The sequence below is a fragment of the Cygnus olor genome, chromosome Z (assembly GCF_009769625.2).
Source record: "Cygnus olor isolate bCygOlo1 chromosome Z, bCygOlo1.pri.v2, whole genome shotgun sequence".
NCBI classification, from domain to species: domain Eukaryota; kingdom Metazoa; phylum Chordata; class Aves; order Anseriformes; family Anatidae; genus Cygnus; species Cygnus olor.
Window position 1 is genome coordinate 21,873,160 of NC_049198.1, and position 20,051 is coordinate 21,893,210.

At 42.5% G+C, this 20,051-nt stretch overlaps 1 protein-coding gene across 2 annotated transcripts in view; it reads left to right on the forward strand.

Annotated features, from left to right (window-relative positions):
• Nucleotides 1–20,051, forward strand: part of LOC121061998 (regulator of G protein signaling 7 binding protein) — a 47,422-nt gene that overhangs the window by 25,827 nt on the left and 1,544 nt on the right. Inside the window, exons 3-5 of one of the 2 annotated variants that reach the window (XM_040541523.1) lie at nucleotides 1,260–1,390; nucleotides 15,664–15,808; nucleotides 18,307–18,379. In XM_040541523.1, coding sequence (XP_040397457.1) covers nucleotides 1,260–1,390; nucleotides 15,664–15,808; nucleotides 18,307–18,379 — 349 coding nt within the window. Of the gene's footprint in view, nucleotides 1–1,259; nucleotides 1,391–15,663; nucleotides 15,809–18,304; nucleotides 18,380–20,051 lie in introns of those variants that run through there. The other variant, XM_040541522.1, reaches the window with a different exon arrangement.

A 20,051-nucleotide genomic window follows, 5' to 3' on the forward strand; every position in this document is an offset into this window, starting at 1 on the left:
AGCAATCGTTGTATTGTGAAAGCTTCGTTTATATTATTCATGGGCTAGAAATCTGAAAACGTGCTGAGAAAATGTTTTTCATTTCTTGGTAGTAGTATTCAGAAATGCTACAGGTTTATTAGAAAAGCAAGTTTCTGAATTGTCATAAAATCCAGTCTGAGGAGTTGTTTTACCTTTTAACAGCACTATATAGCAAACCAATAGCAAGAAGGTCTGAAGATGAAAAGGCCCAAATCCTGACTCTTTGGTCTTACCAGTTACTTCCCTATTGAAAGCACCTTTTGAAAGGGCACTGAAAACCTAATTCTCAGGTTATGACTGGGTAGATCAATTCTTTTGTACTCACAGAAACAGATGAGTTTTAAAAAATTGTATGTTTATGCCCATGCGGCATCCTCAGCCCACAAAAGTGGCTGAATCTGAGTAAATAATTTTCTTAGTGTCTGAAGCAACTAATTGGATGTGTGGGATTACTCTTGATTTCAATTTTTGTTTTCAAAATTGTTATTACTGAGACACCCTGCAAAGATAGCTTTTGTGAAAAAGATCTCTAAACTTCCATTCTCCTCACAGCATTGTATCACATGATTAATATTTTAAACACTGAGGAAAAAAAAAGGAAATTCGGGCAGAAACTATAGAACCTAAAGACTACAACTGATTAGTTTCCAATCTGAGTGTTTCCAAAGAAGGGTGGATTATGCCTCATCCAGCATTTGTAACCTGAACTGTGACTGTGAAAGTGGCCCTGCAATCTCTTTATGCAGCTGCATGAGGACCAAAGGTAGCTGAAACAAGATGGCAAATGAATCCTTCAATCTACCAGAAAATGCCTCTTCAAAGCTTCTAAAGAGATGGAGAGAGCTCAGTCACTTATTTATGCCTTTTCCAAAAGTGCACAGGGGAATAAAAGGACCATGTAATCTTAGCAAAGACAAGCCAAGTTCAGCTGTTTTAAGCCCAGAGCTTTATAGAGCTAAAGAATTCATAGAATCACAGAATGATTTGATTTGGAAAGGGACCTTAAAGATCCTCTAGTTCCAACTCACCTGCCATTCGCAGGGATGCCTTCCAGTAGATCAGGTTGCTCAAAAATCATTTTTAAATACAGTTTAATATAAACAGCTTTTTCATAATATATTTAGTAGTTTATGAAGTAGATTATTATGCAGTTGCTTGCAACGGTAGGAAGCAGGTTTGATGACTGTCAGGTCCTTCCAGTCCAACTCCTAACTAATTTTTTTTCTTTTTTGTTGCAGCCCAGAAGATGGTGAAATTCATCCTGAAATCTGTAGACTATACATCCAGTTGCAGTGTTGCTTAGAAATGTACACAACAGAAATGCTTAAGTCCATATGTCTGCTAGGATCACTGCAGTTTCATCGGAAAGGTATTGAATTGCACAAATGTAGAGATGCTGATTTAAACAAAAGAACAGTCTTTGGGGGAATGCTTGGGTGTTCATGAGAGACAAAGCACCAAACTGTAAAAGGAACTATACCACTGAATCTTTTTAGTTACTGAAGAAAGCTGTATTTCCGTTTCATTATCATAATTCTTACAGAAGTGTGTCATGTCAGGCGTGTGTCATGTCAGGCATGTGTCACTAATGTCTCTGTAGTTTTGAAGTCTGATTTTGTTTTTTTGTAAGAGTGGTCCCAAACAAAAAAAAAAACAAACAAAAAAAATACTGCCAATAAATTGGTGGAGCCAAGCTATCTTAGTCATTAAAATAACAACTGCAGAATGAAATCTTTAGAAAAATTTTAGTTCATGCATATCATGAAATTTTGTTTCAGGTCAGGTTTCAACACTTAGATGTGTTTACTTTCTTATGAGCTTTGTCAGAATTATAGCCAGGATACCCTATGTACATGTTTTAATTCACAGGAGAATTTTTCTAGCCAGACCATAATTACAGTCACGCTCAGTACTCAGAGGACACCTGCAGGACCTTAGTTAAAATAGAAGATAACAAGGAGCTTGACCTGTAACACAGGCTGCCTAACAATTTAAAATAACTACTACTCAAACTAAAGTTCTTTTTTCTATTTCCTTTGCAACATAAGTTTGTTGTATTCTTTTGTTTTTGTTTTACCACAGAGAGAGTTTTGTTCCCAAGAGTTAACTTTAAGAAAACTACTAATGTGTCCATAATAAAATACATTTTTAACAGCCCTTTGAGAACAGTGGTGTCTCTGTGCCTTATGTGTACTGTTAAGGCTTGACTGGTCAAAGACTGTACAGAGTTAAGGCTCATCAATTGAACTAGACAAAATGAAGTTTGTTCTCCAGAAATATCTTGACAGAAGAAAGCAAGTTATACTCCTCCAAAATTACTTGCGTATCCTGAATAAACCATTTTAGGGCTTGTCTAATCAAGCCACTGTGCTTGCCATTCACTTTACATGAACTCAAGTGCTCCAAAGTCTCAGAGGTATCTACAGACAGAGCATTCACCCATCCTACTCAGACAAAGAAAGCGTGAGAGTACCCTAAGGGCTACAGTGGCAAAGAAGTTCGCCCCACATTTCATACTAATGAGCAAGTCTCTCAAGTATTTTGGATGACTAAAATGTCATCTCCCATGTGGGCTTCCTAGGAATTGTGTAAGGTGATGTCTGACAGAGCTGATTCTGGTGCTGTGTTTCCAGAAACGTGATGTCAGTGTGTCAGCTGCTTTAGCCACACTGTCCTTTCTGGCTGAACCTGCCACAGTTCTGTCAAAGAAATCCTGATTCTCAATGGTGCATGTTTTACCTTTTCTAATAGTTAGCCCACCTGTAAGAAGCTGCTGATGAACTAAAGGAGTAGATAGTATAACTTGAAGAACTGTCTAAAATAAGCAGAGCAATTCTGATCACACTGATATCTGTATTGGTATGAAAAAAATTAGTAAAGAAACAGCTAAATTAACAGAAGCTGATTACTGCATAATTACTATGTTGAGGTATTTCTTGCGTAAAATATTTAATGGCAAGTGTTTGGTTGAGCAGTATGACAGGGTGTTAGCACTAAACCAATCCATTACTATGTCCAGCAATGCCATTTTATAGAAAAATATGGATAAATATTAAGAGCATTTTATGTTTAAAAAGCTGTCCACCTTTATAAAAATAGATACTAGATTCAGAACTGGAACCTGCCCAATAGGGTATGTTTATACACGAAGGAGATATCCTTCATTCAGTGAAAATGTGCCTCTCTAATAATTTCACATTTCATTAGCCGTCTGCTGGCTAAAATGTAGAAATGCAGGTAATTTACTGAAAAGGTTACACAGTAACCTCAGTATTTGCTGATGGGATACACTGATTGGAACTATATATATGATAACAGTAACTACTTTTTTCCCAGATAATATTTCAGACAAAGTTCTTGTTTTGTAATAAACCTTATGCATTTCCTGTCATGCTGAAAGATTCTGTAATGCATTTTCTATATCTAGCTATAGGGTACAGCTAATGCCAGTGGTACTTTTTATTATGAAAATAAGAATTAGAGGTTTATGACTGCACAATTGAACTTCTTAGTGATTTTCTCAAGTCAAAAAGAGATCTATAAGATTTAAAGAGGCAGAATTAACAGAGCTATCATCTACCAGCTGCTAAAATGATTCATCATTTTTTTAAGACAGAATGTACTACATTTCCTAGCATTGGCTACAGTTGTCAAAGTACTTTATGTAACTGCAGAAATTATGTAGCCTAGAGTGACCCAAGTAACCCAGATGAGTCTGTCTCCCCTTTATGTCTGGATGGTATCTACGTGATTAACCTAAACTAAACTTCTATTACATGTCTAAAGTTGGATAAGATGAATTCAGCATCACAGTACGAGCCAACTCATTTCCTATCTGGCAGTACTTTTGCTATATGCAATACGCATTGGTTCCTCATCTCACCATACAGAAAGTCGTGGTAGCTATTCTGCCATTGCTAAAGAGAATAATTTTTATCCTGCATCAACATAGAGATAACGACAGTAACTTGGCTCAAAATTTCTGTGACATTCTTAAGAGAAAAATGTGAATAGGCAAAAATTGTATTATCACAAGGATTTTAATACAGTGAATTGTGGAACGTAGCTAGCAAAATGCTGTTTTCATATATGAAGTACCTGGATACTTACAATGCCTGTAAGTCTCGCAAAGGCATCATGCAACGAAGGAAATTCCAGTTACATGTTAATTACTTTTGCACTGTGGTGGTGGTCAAACATTGAAACAGGCACCCAAAGAGGCTGTGAAATCTCCATTCTTGGAGATACTCGTAACTCAGAGGGACAAGACCCATTTGAGGCCTTGCAACATGACAGAACTTGGCCCTGGTTTCAGCAGAAAATAAGACCAGATGGCCTTACAGACAATTTTGTTCTGTGATTCTACGTGTACCAAAACAAATTATTTCCCAAGGAGCAGAATAAACCATTTCTTTAATTTCTTTACTTCTGGAGAATGGTACTGCAGTGTAGGCAAAGTGCGTAAATTTACCTCTAGAAATGGAAGAGACAATAATTTCACTACTATAAAATATATTGTCATATTGCTAGCATATAGCTTTTACTTTTTTGTCTGTTCAGTTTTTCCACCAGTTTTTCACCATCTAACAAATGATACTAAACAAAATAAATTGTTTCTCTTGTCCATGAAGAGGACTACCCTTAGAAACAGTGAATATTTCCAAAATACGTTAACTTTGATAAATTAATGTCTGGTATTATTCCCTGCATCTAATTTCTTGCCATATCTTGAAGCTTATTTTTGAAGGTAGTATTTTCCATTTGTCTATAATATTTTCTGTTTTTTAGTCCTCTTAACTGTTGGATAAGTGGTTTGTTGGGCAGCTAAACTCCACCACAATTGCTCTCTCACTCCCCTTCCTCAGAAGAAAAGTATGCTGGAAAGGGAGAAAAAAAAAAATAAAAGCCAACAGGTTCAGATAAGGATAATTTAATTAAAGGGAAAGGGAAGAGGGAAGAAACAAGCACAGGCCATGCAGAAGCACAGAGAGAGGGGAAAAAAAATCTCTACTTCCCATCAACAAGCAATGCTCAGCCACATCCCAGGAAGCAGGGCCTCAATATGAGTAGCAGCTGTTTGAGAGGACAGACATCTTTGTAACAAGAGCGACCCATCTCCTTCCCCTTCCCCACCTTTTAGTGCCGAGTGTGACACCACATGGTATGGAATATCCCTTTGGCTGATTTACGTCAGCTGCCCTGGCTGTGTCCCCTCCCCACTTCTTGCCCACTCCCAGCCTGATGGGAGGTTTGGAGGGAGCCTTGGTGCTGTGCCAGCACTGCTCAGCAGTAGACAAAACATTGGTGTGATACCAAGGCTGTTCTAGCTACAAGTGTAGAGCCTGTATGGCCTGATGCAGGGAAAGTTAACTCCATCCCAGCCAAACACAGTACAGGTTTTTAAATCTCCTATAAGTTTTCACCAGTTTATATTCTTATTTTGGAGCCACCAGAGATTAAAGAAGAATAACATACAGACTGTTCTCACCAACCTGCAGGTAATAAATAATAATATGGGAACTGCTATCCTGATCTGGTATCTTGACCAGACATTATCAAATAAACTTCAGAACTGATAAAGCTAAAGCAGTAAGCTGATGCTCTTTTCCCAAGAGGAACACAGCCAATGATCCCTCCTGGGAAACAGATGCTCTTTTATGAAACACCACGCTGCAGTTCAAAGGGCTGAGCTCTGGGTATTTTCATTCTCTGTCTCAGCACTGATCTCCTCATCTCTCCTTATCTTTCTGTTCTACCGAACAAGCATTCCTACAGGTACTGCATATTATATATCAAGCTTCCTGTACAGAAATTTCTTGCATATTTACAGTACTTCAGATTAACTTACTACTGTCATACAACCTCTGCTAGAAAAGTCAGGCAGTCTGTTATTATTTTTTTTTGAGATGTAAGAGTTATAGTGGGGCCAATAGCCATAAATATTTCCAGCTGTGTTATGCAGTAAGTAAACTGAGGTAAGTGGTCTCTGATAAATTTGGTTCTAAGATACATACACCACAAAAGTGCAGTGTTGAAAATACATTTTGATTGCAGAGTTCAATATTCAGAAGGTTTGTAAATGGCAAAATGAAAAGTGCACTAGTACCCTTAATTCAATCTTTTTGTATGTATTACGTCTTTACTTATCTGATCATGCACTTTATTATTCCTACTTTTCACAGTCCCAGAGGTCCTAGATAACTAATACACATGATAATATTACACCAATATTTACTTGGGCGTTTATCTGTCTTGTATCCTAATTGTTCAGTGTCATATATTGTATTTATTGCACACAATTCTGTTCTAAAGGCATTCTGTTCTTCTGACCTTTCTTGGTAACTCATACCCTGATGTGAGTGTCTTCAGTACGTTGAATAGTGAGGTCGTAGCAATTTTTCCCATTGTAAATGAGGAACAAAGAGCATTTAAACTGGAGGGTGCTAATTTAAAATTTGAGATTGCAGCATACTTTTTGTGGTGTTGTGTATATGTTTAGAGTAATTTCTCAGTAGCTTCAGTTGCAGCTGCAAGCAAGGAGTCTTTGGGTTCAGCAACCAGGTGCTTAAAAGTATTTTGTCGATAACTATTTTGAGGACCTGGGCTTAAGCAACTCAGATCACATGAAAACTCTGGTTCAGAGGAAGGTATATAAGTTCAGTTTTCAGTGCAGCATTGTGTCTTCCTGCAGTCCCTAACATCATGGCCTTAAGGATCTTGCTGTCCTTTTTTGTCAGAACAGGATGACTATGGCAAATACTTACTGATGAGGATGACAAAATGGCAGATGACAGCTCGTGTTCCATCTCTTCAAGGAGATCTGAAACTTCTCACTGCATTTGTTTACCCAAGCATATTTCACCTAATTTTCTTCTGCATTATTATCACACTCTGGCAGAACTTCTCTGGATAGAATCATCTTTCTCAGACTTTGTCAAGTAACAGATGAGTTCCCTTACCTGGGTCCTGGAGCTTCTATTCTAGTCCTGGTTTTGCTTTATTTGTCCCCCTGTATTTTCTGAATTATACAGCTTTGAGCCTTAGGAGGCAGTGTCAAAGGTCTTAAAGGCCTTAAAGGTCTTACAGGCCCCGAGAATCACCCGTTCCCATGTGTACACTGCGGAGAGGCCAAAATGAATAGAAAAAAAGCAGGCATGGAAGGAGGAATAAAACACATTTTCCTCCACAGACTTTCTGTTCTTGATATTAATATTTACAATGAACCAATCTCTTGAGTTCTGCAGTTCCAAGCGTAGGTCAAGAATGAAGTACATCAAGCTCATAGCTGTATTTGCAGCAACACATTTCCTTTTTACTTTCTACGTGAGTCTTTCCTATTCACCTTTTTATGTTCTCTTTTTCTTTTATTTTATGTGTGATCTAGTGCTTTTATTCTTAATTGCCAAATTAGAAGTCTGGTGCAAATGCTGCCTTCTTTTTGAGATGTGTTCTCTTTGATTTCCTTCAAAGATCTTTCCAATTCATCTGCAGTGAAATCTAACTAGCTTTGAGGGACCTATCATATATATATGTATGCATTATGCAAGTTTCTCTGGGACACAGGTGGTGATAAAGGGAAGGCACATAGGGTAGCATAATAGAATCAAATACAGAGGTCACCACAGAAGTGGTAAGGAGCACAACAGGTGAGGGACATAAAGCACAGTGATCACAGGTGGTGCATGTACCCTTACTGGAAGGATCATTTTCTATCTTATTTATCCTCATTCAAGTAGGAGCTTCAGCATTATTCAATTCAATTAATTTAATTTCACGCTAAAGGTGAATCTCCACTTCTTAAATAAAAAGATATACTGAATTAGAGGCTAGAAGACAAAGAATTCATTGAGTTTTGTGTTAAAATATCACCAACAGTAAAAAGAGCCTCTGTCTAATCAACTGGCACAAACAGCTACTGTGTGTCGACACCTCTGAAAACATTGTATGCATGATCAAACTCCCACTGAAATTAATGAAAGTCTTTCCAATTAGTAAATAGAAAGTAAAATGTAGGGTTCATATCTCTATTTAAGAATTTGTAATATAATACAAAGGATATCTTTACCACAGTAGAAGGGTGAGAAGATTAAAGAGCTTTTGTTTCCCTACAGTGTGTACCATGTAGTACGAATGTTAAGCCCGAGTCATATACATTATTCAAGCAAAGCCTTTATTATTATCTGACTCTTTAACTGTTTTCAAGTGATTGAGCAGATGCTCTGAAATTCAAGGAAAGCTTCATGAATTGCTCACAATACAACGGAATTACTGGTAAAGAGCTCCTTTCAATTGAAAGGAAATCTGTGCCGTTCATTCTGCTAAATCTGCAAGAGCCTTCCTTTGTGCTAACAAAAAGAACATTAGTCTCAGTCAGTCTGTTCTTGAGTTGGGAAAAAAGAATCTTTACTGTTTTTTCATCTGGGAGCAGTATTGTTTCTATTGAAACACCTTTAACGTCCCTGATCAATGCATCTATAGACAGGGTTGTTCTTGACAGCATGTCACCAAAGTTCGGGTCAGAGTTCCAAAACAACACTTCAAAATAATGGCAGAACTAACTAATACCAGTTGCAGTAATAACACCTTGTGATAAATTAGTTTCTGTGAAGCAACCCCCTTTTACACTAGTGGTGAATTATTTGTAAGAGTATTTTGTGTTACGGGCTCCTTGTACTGGGAAAAGTAATGAATAGTGAAGCTTACACAAACGAACAATTCAGATTGCACAATATGAACTACCTTAACATAACAGCATAATCTGCAGTTAACAACTAAAAATAATCTGAAAGTTACACTGTTGTGGTTTAACCCAGCGGGCATCTAACTACCACACAGCTGTTCACTCACTCCCCTAAAGTGTGATGCAGGAGAGAATAGATGAAAGGTAGAACTCATGAGCTGAGATGAAAGCAGTTTAGTAAGACAGAAAAGAAAGGGATGATAATAATAATAATAATGCATACATACATACATACAAAATATGATGCACAATGCAATTGCTCACCACCTGCTGACTGCTGCCCAGCAAGTCCCTGAGCATTGCCCCCACCCACACCCGGTTGATTGCTCAGCATGACACTATGTGGTATGGGACATCCCTCTGGCCATCCTGGGCCAGCTGTCCTGGCTGTGTCCCCTCCCAGCTCCTGGTGCACCCCCACACTCCTCAGTGGAAGGGCAGCACGAGCAGCTGAAATGTCCTGGGCTCTGTGCAAGCATGGCTCTACAACAGCTAAAACATCAGAGTGTTATCAACACCGTTTTCATCAAAAATTCAAAACATGGCACCATACCATCTGCCACGAAGAAAATTATCTCTATCTCAGCTGAAACCAGGACATACATCTACAAAGTGGTGCACAATAAAATGTATAATCTGACAAGTAGACTTAGGCTGCTGTTCCACAAGCAGTTGAGACAGCATAATAGCTTGTTGTCACCAGAAAGGCTTGGATCCCTTGGTTTCTATCTCCCCTCTTACCTTGCCTCCACTTCTTCCAGCATTTTCCTGCTTCTAGCCACATGATCAGCCTCCTTCTGTCACATGCCTGGAACGTGCTGGGTTCTTTAGTGACCTGATTTAAATCACTGCAACATCAGAAAACTGTTCACTGTTTATTTTTCCATTTGTTGGGGTAATCTTCTACCATTTGATGGGTTGAAGTGGCTCACAGAGGGATCTGGCACAGCAGAAGCTAGCAGTGGATGCCACAGTAAGCAGCAGAGGAAGGACACAGGACATCTTTTTTCATATATGAGAAACAGGTTATGGCATCTCTAGGAACCACAGTTAGATGACTTTATTTTGGGTGAGAGGAAGAAGCAGGAAGAAGTGTTTCCTACTGATTTTAAAGGATAATGAAAACAATAACCAAATATTTTCCATGTTATAAGTAATATCTAATTTATTAGATATTAATATTTATTAGCCGAGGCGATCGGCTCCGGGTCAGGCGCGTTCTGCAGCGGAGCGGGGGATCGGGACAAGCAGGGCTTTTTTTCCGACATCGAGGCCGCTCGAGGGAGCCGCTAGGACCCGGCAGCCCTCACGAGGGAGGCTGACGAGGAGTAGGCGGAGCCAGCAGCGCCCCCTCCCCGGCCGTTCAAAAGCAGCCCCTAGGGAGCGCGGCGACCAGGGCGGGGCGCGTCAGAAGGGCGGGGCGCGGCAGTTTGCGCGGCAGTTCACGCAGGGAGGGCGGAGAGGGCAGAAAGTTGCCCCCCGCCCATAAGAGGAACACCTTTAACGGCCGTCGACCGCTAGCTAGGCTGCAATGGTCTACACCAGGCAGACTGCTCTCTCTAGAAAGTCTGTAACCACCCAGACTGACCGCCTGCTCAACAATGCGGCAGTTCAGGTCTCTGGGTGCAGGGAGTGTCTGAGCCTGTTGCTGCCATCTGAGGGAGGCAGAGGGACTGTGTGTGTGAGGTGCGAGCAGGTGGATGACCTGGTCTGCCTGGTGGCAGAACTCAAAGAGGAGGTGGATAGGTTGAGGGCTATCAGGGAGTGTGAGCAGGAGATAGACTGGTGGAGCGACTCCCTGCAGGGCCTGAAGGAGAGGTACCGGGGTGAGACACCCCAAATGGGGGTGGACCCCCTGCCCTGTCGCTGTCGGGCAGAGGGAGGGGACCTAGGAGTTGAGGAATGGAGACAGGTCCCTGCTCGACCTCGCAGGCAACGCCCCCCCCCCACCGGCCCCACCTTCCCAGGTGCCCTTACGCAACGGATTTGAGGCCCTGGAGCTTGAGAGGCCGGTGGGTGAGGACGAGGTAGAAAGCCTACCCAAGAGGATGCCTAGGGCGAGGAAGCCGACTCCACGCCTCAAGACTGCCTCCACCAAGAAAGACAGAAGGGTGATCGTTGTACATGACTCCCTTCTCAGGGGAACAGAGGGCCCTATTTGTCGACCTGACCCTACCTGTAGGGAAGTCTGCTGCCTCCCTGGGGCCAGGGTCAGGGATGTTGCCAGAAAGCTTCCCAACCTGGTTCGCCCCTCTGACTACTACCCTCTTTTGATAGTCCAGGCTGGCAGTGATGATATTGAAGAGAGAAGCCTGAAGGCTATCAAACGGGACTTTAGGGGACTGGGGTGGTTAGTGGATGGAGCGGGAGTACAGGTGGTGTTTTAGTCTATCTCTGCAGTGGCAGGGAGGGGTACCGAGAGGACACGGAAAGCCCACCTGATTAACACGTGGCTCAGAGGCTGGTGCCAACACAGAAATTTTGGGTTTTTTGACCACGGGGCGCTTTACTCGGCACCCAGCCTGGTGACCGCAGACGGGTCCCTATCTCTAAGGGGAAAACGAATCCTAGCCCAGGAGCTGGCAGGGCTCGTTGAGAGGGCTTTAAACTAGGAAAGAAGGGGGATGGGGCTGAAATTAGGCTTGTTGGAGCTGTACCAGGGGGAACAATGGCAAAGCTGGGGAAGAAGGCAATGGCCCAACTGAAGTGCATCTACACTAAGGCACGCAGCATGGGTAACAAACAAGAGGAGCTGGAAGTCATCGTGCAGCAGGAAGGCTATGACTTGGTTGCCATCACGGAAACGTGGTGGGACCACTCTCATGACTGGAGTGCTGCAATGTCTGGCTATAGGCTCTTCAGAAGGGACAGGCAGCACAGAAGGGGTGGTGGTGTGGCTCTCTATATTAGAGAGTGTTTTAATGTTGAAAAACTTGAGGCTGGGAATGATAAGGTTGAGTCTCTGTGGGTTAGGATCAGAGGGAAGGCCAACAAGGCAAGCATCCTGGTGGGGGTCTGTTATAGACCACCGAACCAGGGTGAGGAGATAGATGAGGAATTCTACAGGCAGCTGGCAGAAGCTGCGAAATCATCAGCGCTTGTTCTCGTGGGGGACTTCAACTTCCCAGACGTATCCTGGAAGCACAACACAGCCCAGAGAAAGCAGTCTAGGAGGTTTCTGGAGAGCGTGGAAGATAGCTTCCTGACGCAGCTGGTTAGAGAGCCTGCCAGGGGAGGTGCCCTGCTAGACCTTCTGTTCACAAACAGTGACGGACTGGTGGGAGATGCGGTGGTCGAGAGCTGTCTTGGGCAGAGTGACCACGAAATGGTTCAGTTCTCTATTCTTGGCGAAGTCAGGAAGGGGACCAGTAAAACCACTCTCTTGGACTTCCGGAGGGCTGACTTTGAGCTGTACAGGACACTGGTTGGCAGAGTCCCTTGGGAGGTGGTTCTGAAGGGCAGAGGAGTCCAGGAAGGCTGGGCACTCTTCAAGAAGGAAATCTTAATGGCTCAGGAGCGATCTGTCCCCACGTGCCCAAAGACAAGCCGGCGCAGAACTAGACCAGCCTGGCTGAACAGAGAGTTGTGGCTTGAGCTTAGGAGAAAAAGGAGGGTTTATAATCTTTGGAAAAGAGGGCGGGCTACTTAAGAGGACTATAAGGATTTTGCGAGGCTGTGCAGGGACAAAATTAGAAGGGCCAAAGCTCATCTGGAGCTCAATCTGGCTACTGCCATTAAAGATAACAAAAAAAGTTTTTACAAATACATCAACACAAAAAGGAGGACTAAGGAGAATCTCCATCCTTTACTGGATGTGGGGGGAAACTTAGTGACAAAAGATGAGGAAAAGGCTGAGGTACTCAATGCCTTCTTTGCCTCAGTCTTTAGCGGCAAGACCAGTTGTTCTCTGGATACCTGGTACCCTGAGCTGGTGGAAGGGGATGGGGAGCAGGATGTGGCCCTCACTATCTGTGAGGAAATGTTTGGCGACCTGCTACAGCACTTGGATGTACGCAAGTCAATGGGGCCAGATGGGATCCACCCAAGGGTACTGAGAGAACTGGTGGAGGAGCCGGCCAAGCCGCTTTCCATCATTTATTGGCAGTCCTGGCTATCAGGGGAGGTCCCAGTCAACTGGCGGCTAGCAAATGTGATGCCCGTCTACAAGAAGGGTCGAAGGGTAGACCCGGGGAACTATAGGCCTGTTAGTTTGACGTCAGTGCCAGGGAAGCTCATGGAGCAGATTATCTTGAATGTCGTCACGCGGCACTTGAAGGGCAACCTGGCGATCAGGCCCACTCAGCATGGGTTTATGAAAGGTAGGTCCTGCTTGACGAACCTGATCTCCTTCTATGACCAAGTGACGCGCTTGGTGGATGAGGGGAAGGCTGTGGATGTGATCTACCTTGACTTCAGTAAGGCTTTTGACACCATTTCCCACAACATTCTCCTCAAGAAACTGGCTGCTCGTGGCTTGGACTGGCGTACGCTTTGTTGGGTTAAAAACTGGCTGGATAGCTGGGCCCAAAGAGTTGTGGTGAATGGAGCCAAATCCAGTTGGAGGCCGGTTACTAGTGGAGTCCCCCAGGGCTCAGTACTGGGGCCAGGCCTCTTTAATATCTTTATCGATGACCTGGATGAGGGGATCGAGTGCACCCTCAGTAAGTTTGCAGACAACACCAAGTTAGGTGCGTGTGTCGATCTGCTTGAGGGAAGGAAGGCTCTGCAGGAGGATCTGGATAGGCTGGACTGATGGGCTGAGGTCAACTGTATGAAGTTCAACAAGGCCAAGTGTCGGGTCCTGCACCTGGAGCGCAACAACCCCAAACAGCGCTACAGGCTGGGAGATGAGTGGTTGGAAAGCTGCCTGGCAGAGAAGGACCTGGGAGTACTGGTTGATAGGCAGCTGAATATGAGCCAGCAGTGTGCTCAGGTGGCCGAGAAGGCCAACAGCATCCTGGCTTGTATAAGAAACAGTGTGGCCAGCAGGTCTAGGGAAGTGATTGTCCCCCTGTACTCGGCTCTGGTGAGGCCGCACCTCGAGTACTGTGTTCAGTTTTGGGCCCCTCACTACAAGAAGGACATGGAGGTGCTCGAGCGAGTCCAGAGAAGGGCTACGAAGCTGGTGTGGGGTCTGGAGAACAAGTCTTACGAGGAGCGGCTGAGGGAGCTGGGGTTGTTTAGCCTGGAGAAGAGGAGGCTCAGGGGAGACCTCATCGCTCTCTATAGGTACCTTAAAGGAGGCTGTAGAGAGGTGGGGGTTGGTCTATTCTCCCACGTGCCTGGTGACAGGACGAGGGGGAATGGGCTAAAGTTGCGGCAGGGGAGGTTTAGGTTGGATGTTAGGAAGAACTTCTTTACTGAAAGGGTTGTTAGGCGTTGGAATGGGCTGCCCAGGGAAGTGGTTGAGTCACCATCCCTGGAGGTCTTTAAAAGACGTTTAGTTGTAGTCCTCAGTGATATGGTTTAGTGGAGGTCTTGTTAGTGTTAGGACAGAGGTTGGACTAGGTGATCTTGGAGGTCTCTTCCAACCTAGACGATTCTGTGATTCTGTAATTTGCCATTCAGACAAATAGCTGAGAATTATTTCTATTTTCAATGAAGGAATAATTTACCAGAATACAAAAGTTTAGGTAACCGTCTCAAAAAGAGATTTTTAAGGTCCAGGAATTTCTGATTTTTTTTTAAAGGGTTTACAAGAATTCTTATTTGTGATATGGAGAATTAATATGGAATGGTCTGTAATCTTAGTCTCTAATGGCCAAAAATATATATATATATATACACTTAAGAACCACTACTATGTTCTTGTTCCTGTTCTTTGTCAAACCTTAAAAGAAGTTACTCAGGTTTGTCCAGATGTGAAAATTTTCCAAGTTGCAAACATCGTTAGATTAAAAAACATTTCCTATTCAACTTCTCAGTACCACTGTTCAAAACTTTGATTTTTTTTTCCTATTTGTTTCTTTCTGAAATTGATTACATCATTTTGTGAGATAACTAAGAGAGGAAAAACTTTAATTTCTCAATATTGTGTTTGGAATGAACTCCAATTTGAAATTTATTATTTAAATGATGCTTGCAAATAGAATTTGTCCAATCCTATAGTTGGTACCAGGTCTGTACTTGATGCTACAGTGGGTGGGTACCCAACTGGCTGTCCATGAGAGGTTTGCAAAGATACCAAAAAATTCCCAGAATACTTAACTCTCTTGCATGCTTTTGCATAGTCCACATCCTATATTCCATTCTGTCTCTGACAAATGCCCTGGCAGATCTGTCATGAAGCCCCCACTCAGTTCCAACACTACATTTTATTTTCATATAGTAAGCATGAATTACGCAAGTATAAGCATGGAAATTCAGAATATACTGCATATTGGACTGTGAATGGCAGCAGCTATATACAGTTATTAACATCATCAAGTACGAAACTGCACATTTTTGTCTTTTGCTTTCCCTTAGTACTGCAGTAATACTAAGAGACATGGATTACAGTGTTCTTTAATGTGGGGATTTTTGAAGTTGCTTTTAGAATGTATGCTCTAGTTCTCTATTTATTTTGTTCTGTTTTGTCCTCTGGTCCTTATTTTATGTTACAGCTGCTGGAATTTAACCAAAAATCTTTGTGATACTTAATAAGTAAAATTTGAAGCACCACACATGCCAGCATAATATTTATTTTTGTGCAGTTTGGCAGGAATAACATACAGCAGCAACATGATTAACAGATTGGTGTGGCCTGCTCTGTCTCTGAATGTTTCTTACTCAGAATCTGGATTCACAAATCTCTCTCATTTAGGCCATGCAAGATCAAAACCAAAACATCAATGACATAATCTGAGTGCACATTTTAATTTATTAATAACAGGATTACATATTTTTTTAAAAATATTTTAAAGGAAAAGAGCCTTATGCCCCACCCAAGATCATGGATACTAAAGTGGAAGAGAGCTCTGAAGTACCTATTTTGGAAGACACATCATCATCACCAACAGATATTCAACATTTATGGCAGGTTTCCACAGATATTGAAAACACTGAAAGGTATGTGTATGTGGTGGTTTTACTCGGGTGGGTGGCCGAGCTCCACCACAACCGCTCTGTCACTCCCCCTCCTCAAAGAGGAACGGGGAGAAAATAAGATGAAAAGGGCTCAAGGGTTGAGATAAGGATGAGGAGATCTCATAGTAATTATCGTGACGGGCAGGACAGACTCAGCACAGGGAGATAGTAAGATTTATTGCCTGTTATGAACAAGCTAGAGAAGCGAGAAACAAAGGAAAGAAAGCAAAAGCACCTTCCCCCCCATCCACCCTCTTCCACCTCCTCCCCCTGAGCGGCGCAGGGGAACGGGGGAATGGGGGTTATGGTCAGTCTATAGCGCTTCTTCGCCGCCGCTCCTTCTCGGTCACTCTCGTCCCCTGTGCTGTGGGGTCCCTCCCACGGGATGCAGTCCTTGATGAACCGATCCAGCGTGGGCTGCCCACAGGCAGCAGCTCTTCAAGAACTGCTCCAGATACGGGTCCATACCACGGGGTCCATCCCTCAGGAGCGAACTGCTCCAACCTGGATCCCCCACGGGCAGCAGCTCCTGCCAGGTCACCTGCTCCTGCGTGGTCTCCTCTCCACGGGCTACAGGTCCGGCCTGGAATCTGCTCCGGCAGGGGTCTTCCACAGGCTGCAGTCTCCGTCAGTGCCGGTCCACCTGCTCCACCGTGTTCTCCTCCACGGGCTGCAGCATGGAACCTTGCGCCACCGTGGTACTCCATGGGCTGCAGGACGACAACCTGCTTCAACATGGTCCTCACCACAGGCCGCAGGGGACTTCTGCTTCGGCGCCTGGAGCACCTCTCCCCCTCCTTCTTCACTGACCTTGGCGCCTGCAAGGCTGTTCCTCACTCCTCTCACTCTCCCAGCTGCTGTGTGACGCAGCATTTTTTTTTCCTCTGTCTTAAATATGCTCTCACAGAGGTGCAAAACAACATCGCTTATTGGCTCAGCTCTGGTCAGCAGTGGGGCCCTTACCTAACATGGGGAACTTCTAGATTCTTCTCACAGAAGCCACCCCTATGGCCCCCTGCTACCAAATCCTTGCCACGTAAACCCACTACAGTGTGTCATTTTATTCTTAAGTAAAACAAATTTCTGTCTAGGATTTATTTAGTCTTTCCCAATTAGGCAGCCATTGTTGCTACCATAAAAGATGTTAGTAAATTAAATAGCTGTTAATATTTCTGTTATATGTAACATATCTGAGAGCAAATCCAAAAAGAAAAGCAGACAGAAGTGACATTTTTAATTTGGCTAATTACCAGAGGGTAATTGTCTAAAACAAAGGGCAGGAAACTATGGTGCTTATGGGCCAGGATCTCTAAAAGGGAGAGCTTCCATTTCATCTTAAGTGGCTTCTGATTTTGTATCTAAAATCTGCTGGCCTGCGGTTCTTTATTAATAAAAAGCACAGAACATAGTCCACATAGTTGCTTCTTCTCATAGTTATGAATGTGGAAGCCTTAGGAGGGGAAGGAAAAACCATCCACAAGTGGGCTTCTGTTACCCTCTTAGCTGCAGTTGGAAGACAAAACTGAGACCCTTTAGTAGGGAGTAATCCTTATTACCAACATTTCTTTGTAAAAATATCTTTTTGATGATTTTGTATTATAAGCAGCTGCTGAGATTGTAATGGTTACCCTGTTTACTTATATAAAATATGTTCTATTGAGTAACTTGGTAAATATAACTGAGCAATAAGAAAGACAGTCATGCTGCTTCATTTCTAAAAACCATTTTATATGTAGATGAATGAGGCAAGACCACATTACTTTTAAATCCTGAATGCCTTAAGACATTGTGAGCCTGCACACAAAATTGCTGGTCTGCTATCGATCTGTAAAACAAGAACCTTTTTACAACTTCCGGCCTCTCTCAGAATGTATCTTTATGTAACTTGCTTTGTGAGATGGTATTTTGTTAGTGTATTTTCCATCTACTGCAAATGTCACGCCAAAGTCCTCCTAAGAGGAGTGAGACAGCCCAGTTTCTAAAATTTTCACTTAATGGCCTGGGAGCTTTAGTAACATAGATTGGCTATATGTATGATAATTGCCTTTTAAACAATGAAACACATTCATGGCACAAGCTATAAAATGCTGATACGGTTAACATTAGTGTTTGTGCTAATTGTAAGGTATATTGTGCATTTTGCCACGTGGGATCACATTGTGCCCACCAATTCATTTAATATTGAATACTCAAGAGCCAGAATGGATCATAAATTTGGACTGGAAGCTACAAGTTAAAATCAGGCTGGCTTAGAAGTGCACCCATATTGAATCTACTTTGAATCTACTGCCCTTTATTTTGGTATGCACCTTCTGATATATGTATTTGAACCATATGCTTGCCCAATACGTTTCTGTATTATTTAGCTTGGTTTATTGCCTCATTATTTCAGCATACAAAGCTATGCTGTGAGCAATTCACCATTTAAAGTATTCAACTGCTGTTCTATTGTATCTCTTCCAACTTCTGTTTCTACAGAGATATGAGAGAAATGAAAAACCTTTTAAGCAAACTCAGGGAGACTATGCCTTTACCACTGAAAAATCAAGGTAGGTTTAACATTTTCTTCATGTAAGGAAAATTAAAATAATTAAAGGTTTTGCCTTCCATTAAATCGGGAAAAAAAATCTAGTTGTTTTTTTTTCCTTTTTTCTTTTCTTTTCTTTTTTTTATAGAAGTTACAGAAAGAAAAATCTAGGTGTAGTCCCTTCCCTACTGATTCAGTGGAGCCAGAATTTAATATGTGAACTTTGTCCTCTCAAGTTTTACTTGAAAACATTACCCTTCAAAGTACATTATTCTGGAAGTTTGTAGATATGCTATCTATAGATAAAATAATAGACTTTTCCTGGTGAGATGAAGGTAACTGATTCCCTGTGTCAGGAGGCTTTCTTTTTCAAATGTAATGAAGGCGTAAATTGCACAGACTATGGTGGGGATCATGCTGAGTGATAGGGTTTACCTCTGCAAGGTTTGTAGCTTCTGTATCGTGACTCAGTGATAAGGAGACACTGACCCTATACAGAAGAGATGCTTGCCTGGAGACTACTGATGGCTTGCTTCTCCCAGTAGTCAGGTATGAAGCATCCTATAGCACACTGGGAGTAGGATTTCCATCTTATGCATGTATTTAGCAAACGTGCCTCCATTTTGTGGCATAACAGTCAAATATTCGGCACCTATAGGGACTGTCTTCATGTGAAGAACAATTAAAAGATAATCATTTCCTTTTTTTTTGTTTCTTTTTGATAATGTGTATTTCTTAAATGCTGTGTAGTCTAGCAGCTGGTGAAGTACACCTAAGGTGTCCTAGAGCTTGTCTCAAGAAACTAAGCAGTCTAACATTCATAATAACGTGTAAAAAGATAAAGATGGAATGGATGATTTCATCATAAGTAAGAGTTTATGTCAGGGATGGCTTGATAGAGAACTATTCGGAGGAGAAAGGGAATTGCTTAGCACAAGAAGGACATGGACCCATTAGAAAGTCCAGAGGAGTGCTACAAAGATGATCAGAGGTGTGGAGTACATCTCCTGTGAAGACAGGCTGAGAGAGCTTGGGTTTTTCAGCCTGGAGAACAAAAGGCCCCAGGGAGACCTTACAGCAGCCTTCCAAGTACCTAAAGGGGGCCTGCAGGAAAGCTGGGGAGGGACTCTTTGTCAGAATCACAGAATTGCAGGGGTTGAAAGGGACCTCAGGATATCATCGGGTCCAACCTCCCTGCCAAAGCAGGTTCCCTAGAGCAGGTAAAAAGGAGTGCAGTGATAGGACAAGGGGCTTTAAAGTAGAAGTAGGTTTAGATTAGGTATAAGGAAGAAATTCTTTACTATAAGGGTGATGAGGCTGTGGAAGCTGTGGATGCCTCATACCTGGAAGTTTTTTTGGCCAGGTTGGATGGGGCTTTGATCAGGCTGGTCTAGTGTGAGGTGTCCCTGCCCATGGCAGGGGGTTGGAACTGAATGATCTTTAAGGTTCCTTCCAACGTAAGCCATTCTGTGATTCTGTTATTCTATGATTATGATGCATGAAATTGATGTGCTATTGTAAAGACTGGGAAATTGTCATAAAGTCCGTGCCTAGCCTAGAAGAAAGGAGCGTAGAAATTTCCTAGAAGAAATAAGGAATGAAAAGACACATTTTAGTGTATAAAGCATATAGGAACTTAAATTCAGAACAAAGACAAAGGCATACTGAATTCTCTGCAGTCTTGTGTCTATACTAGCC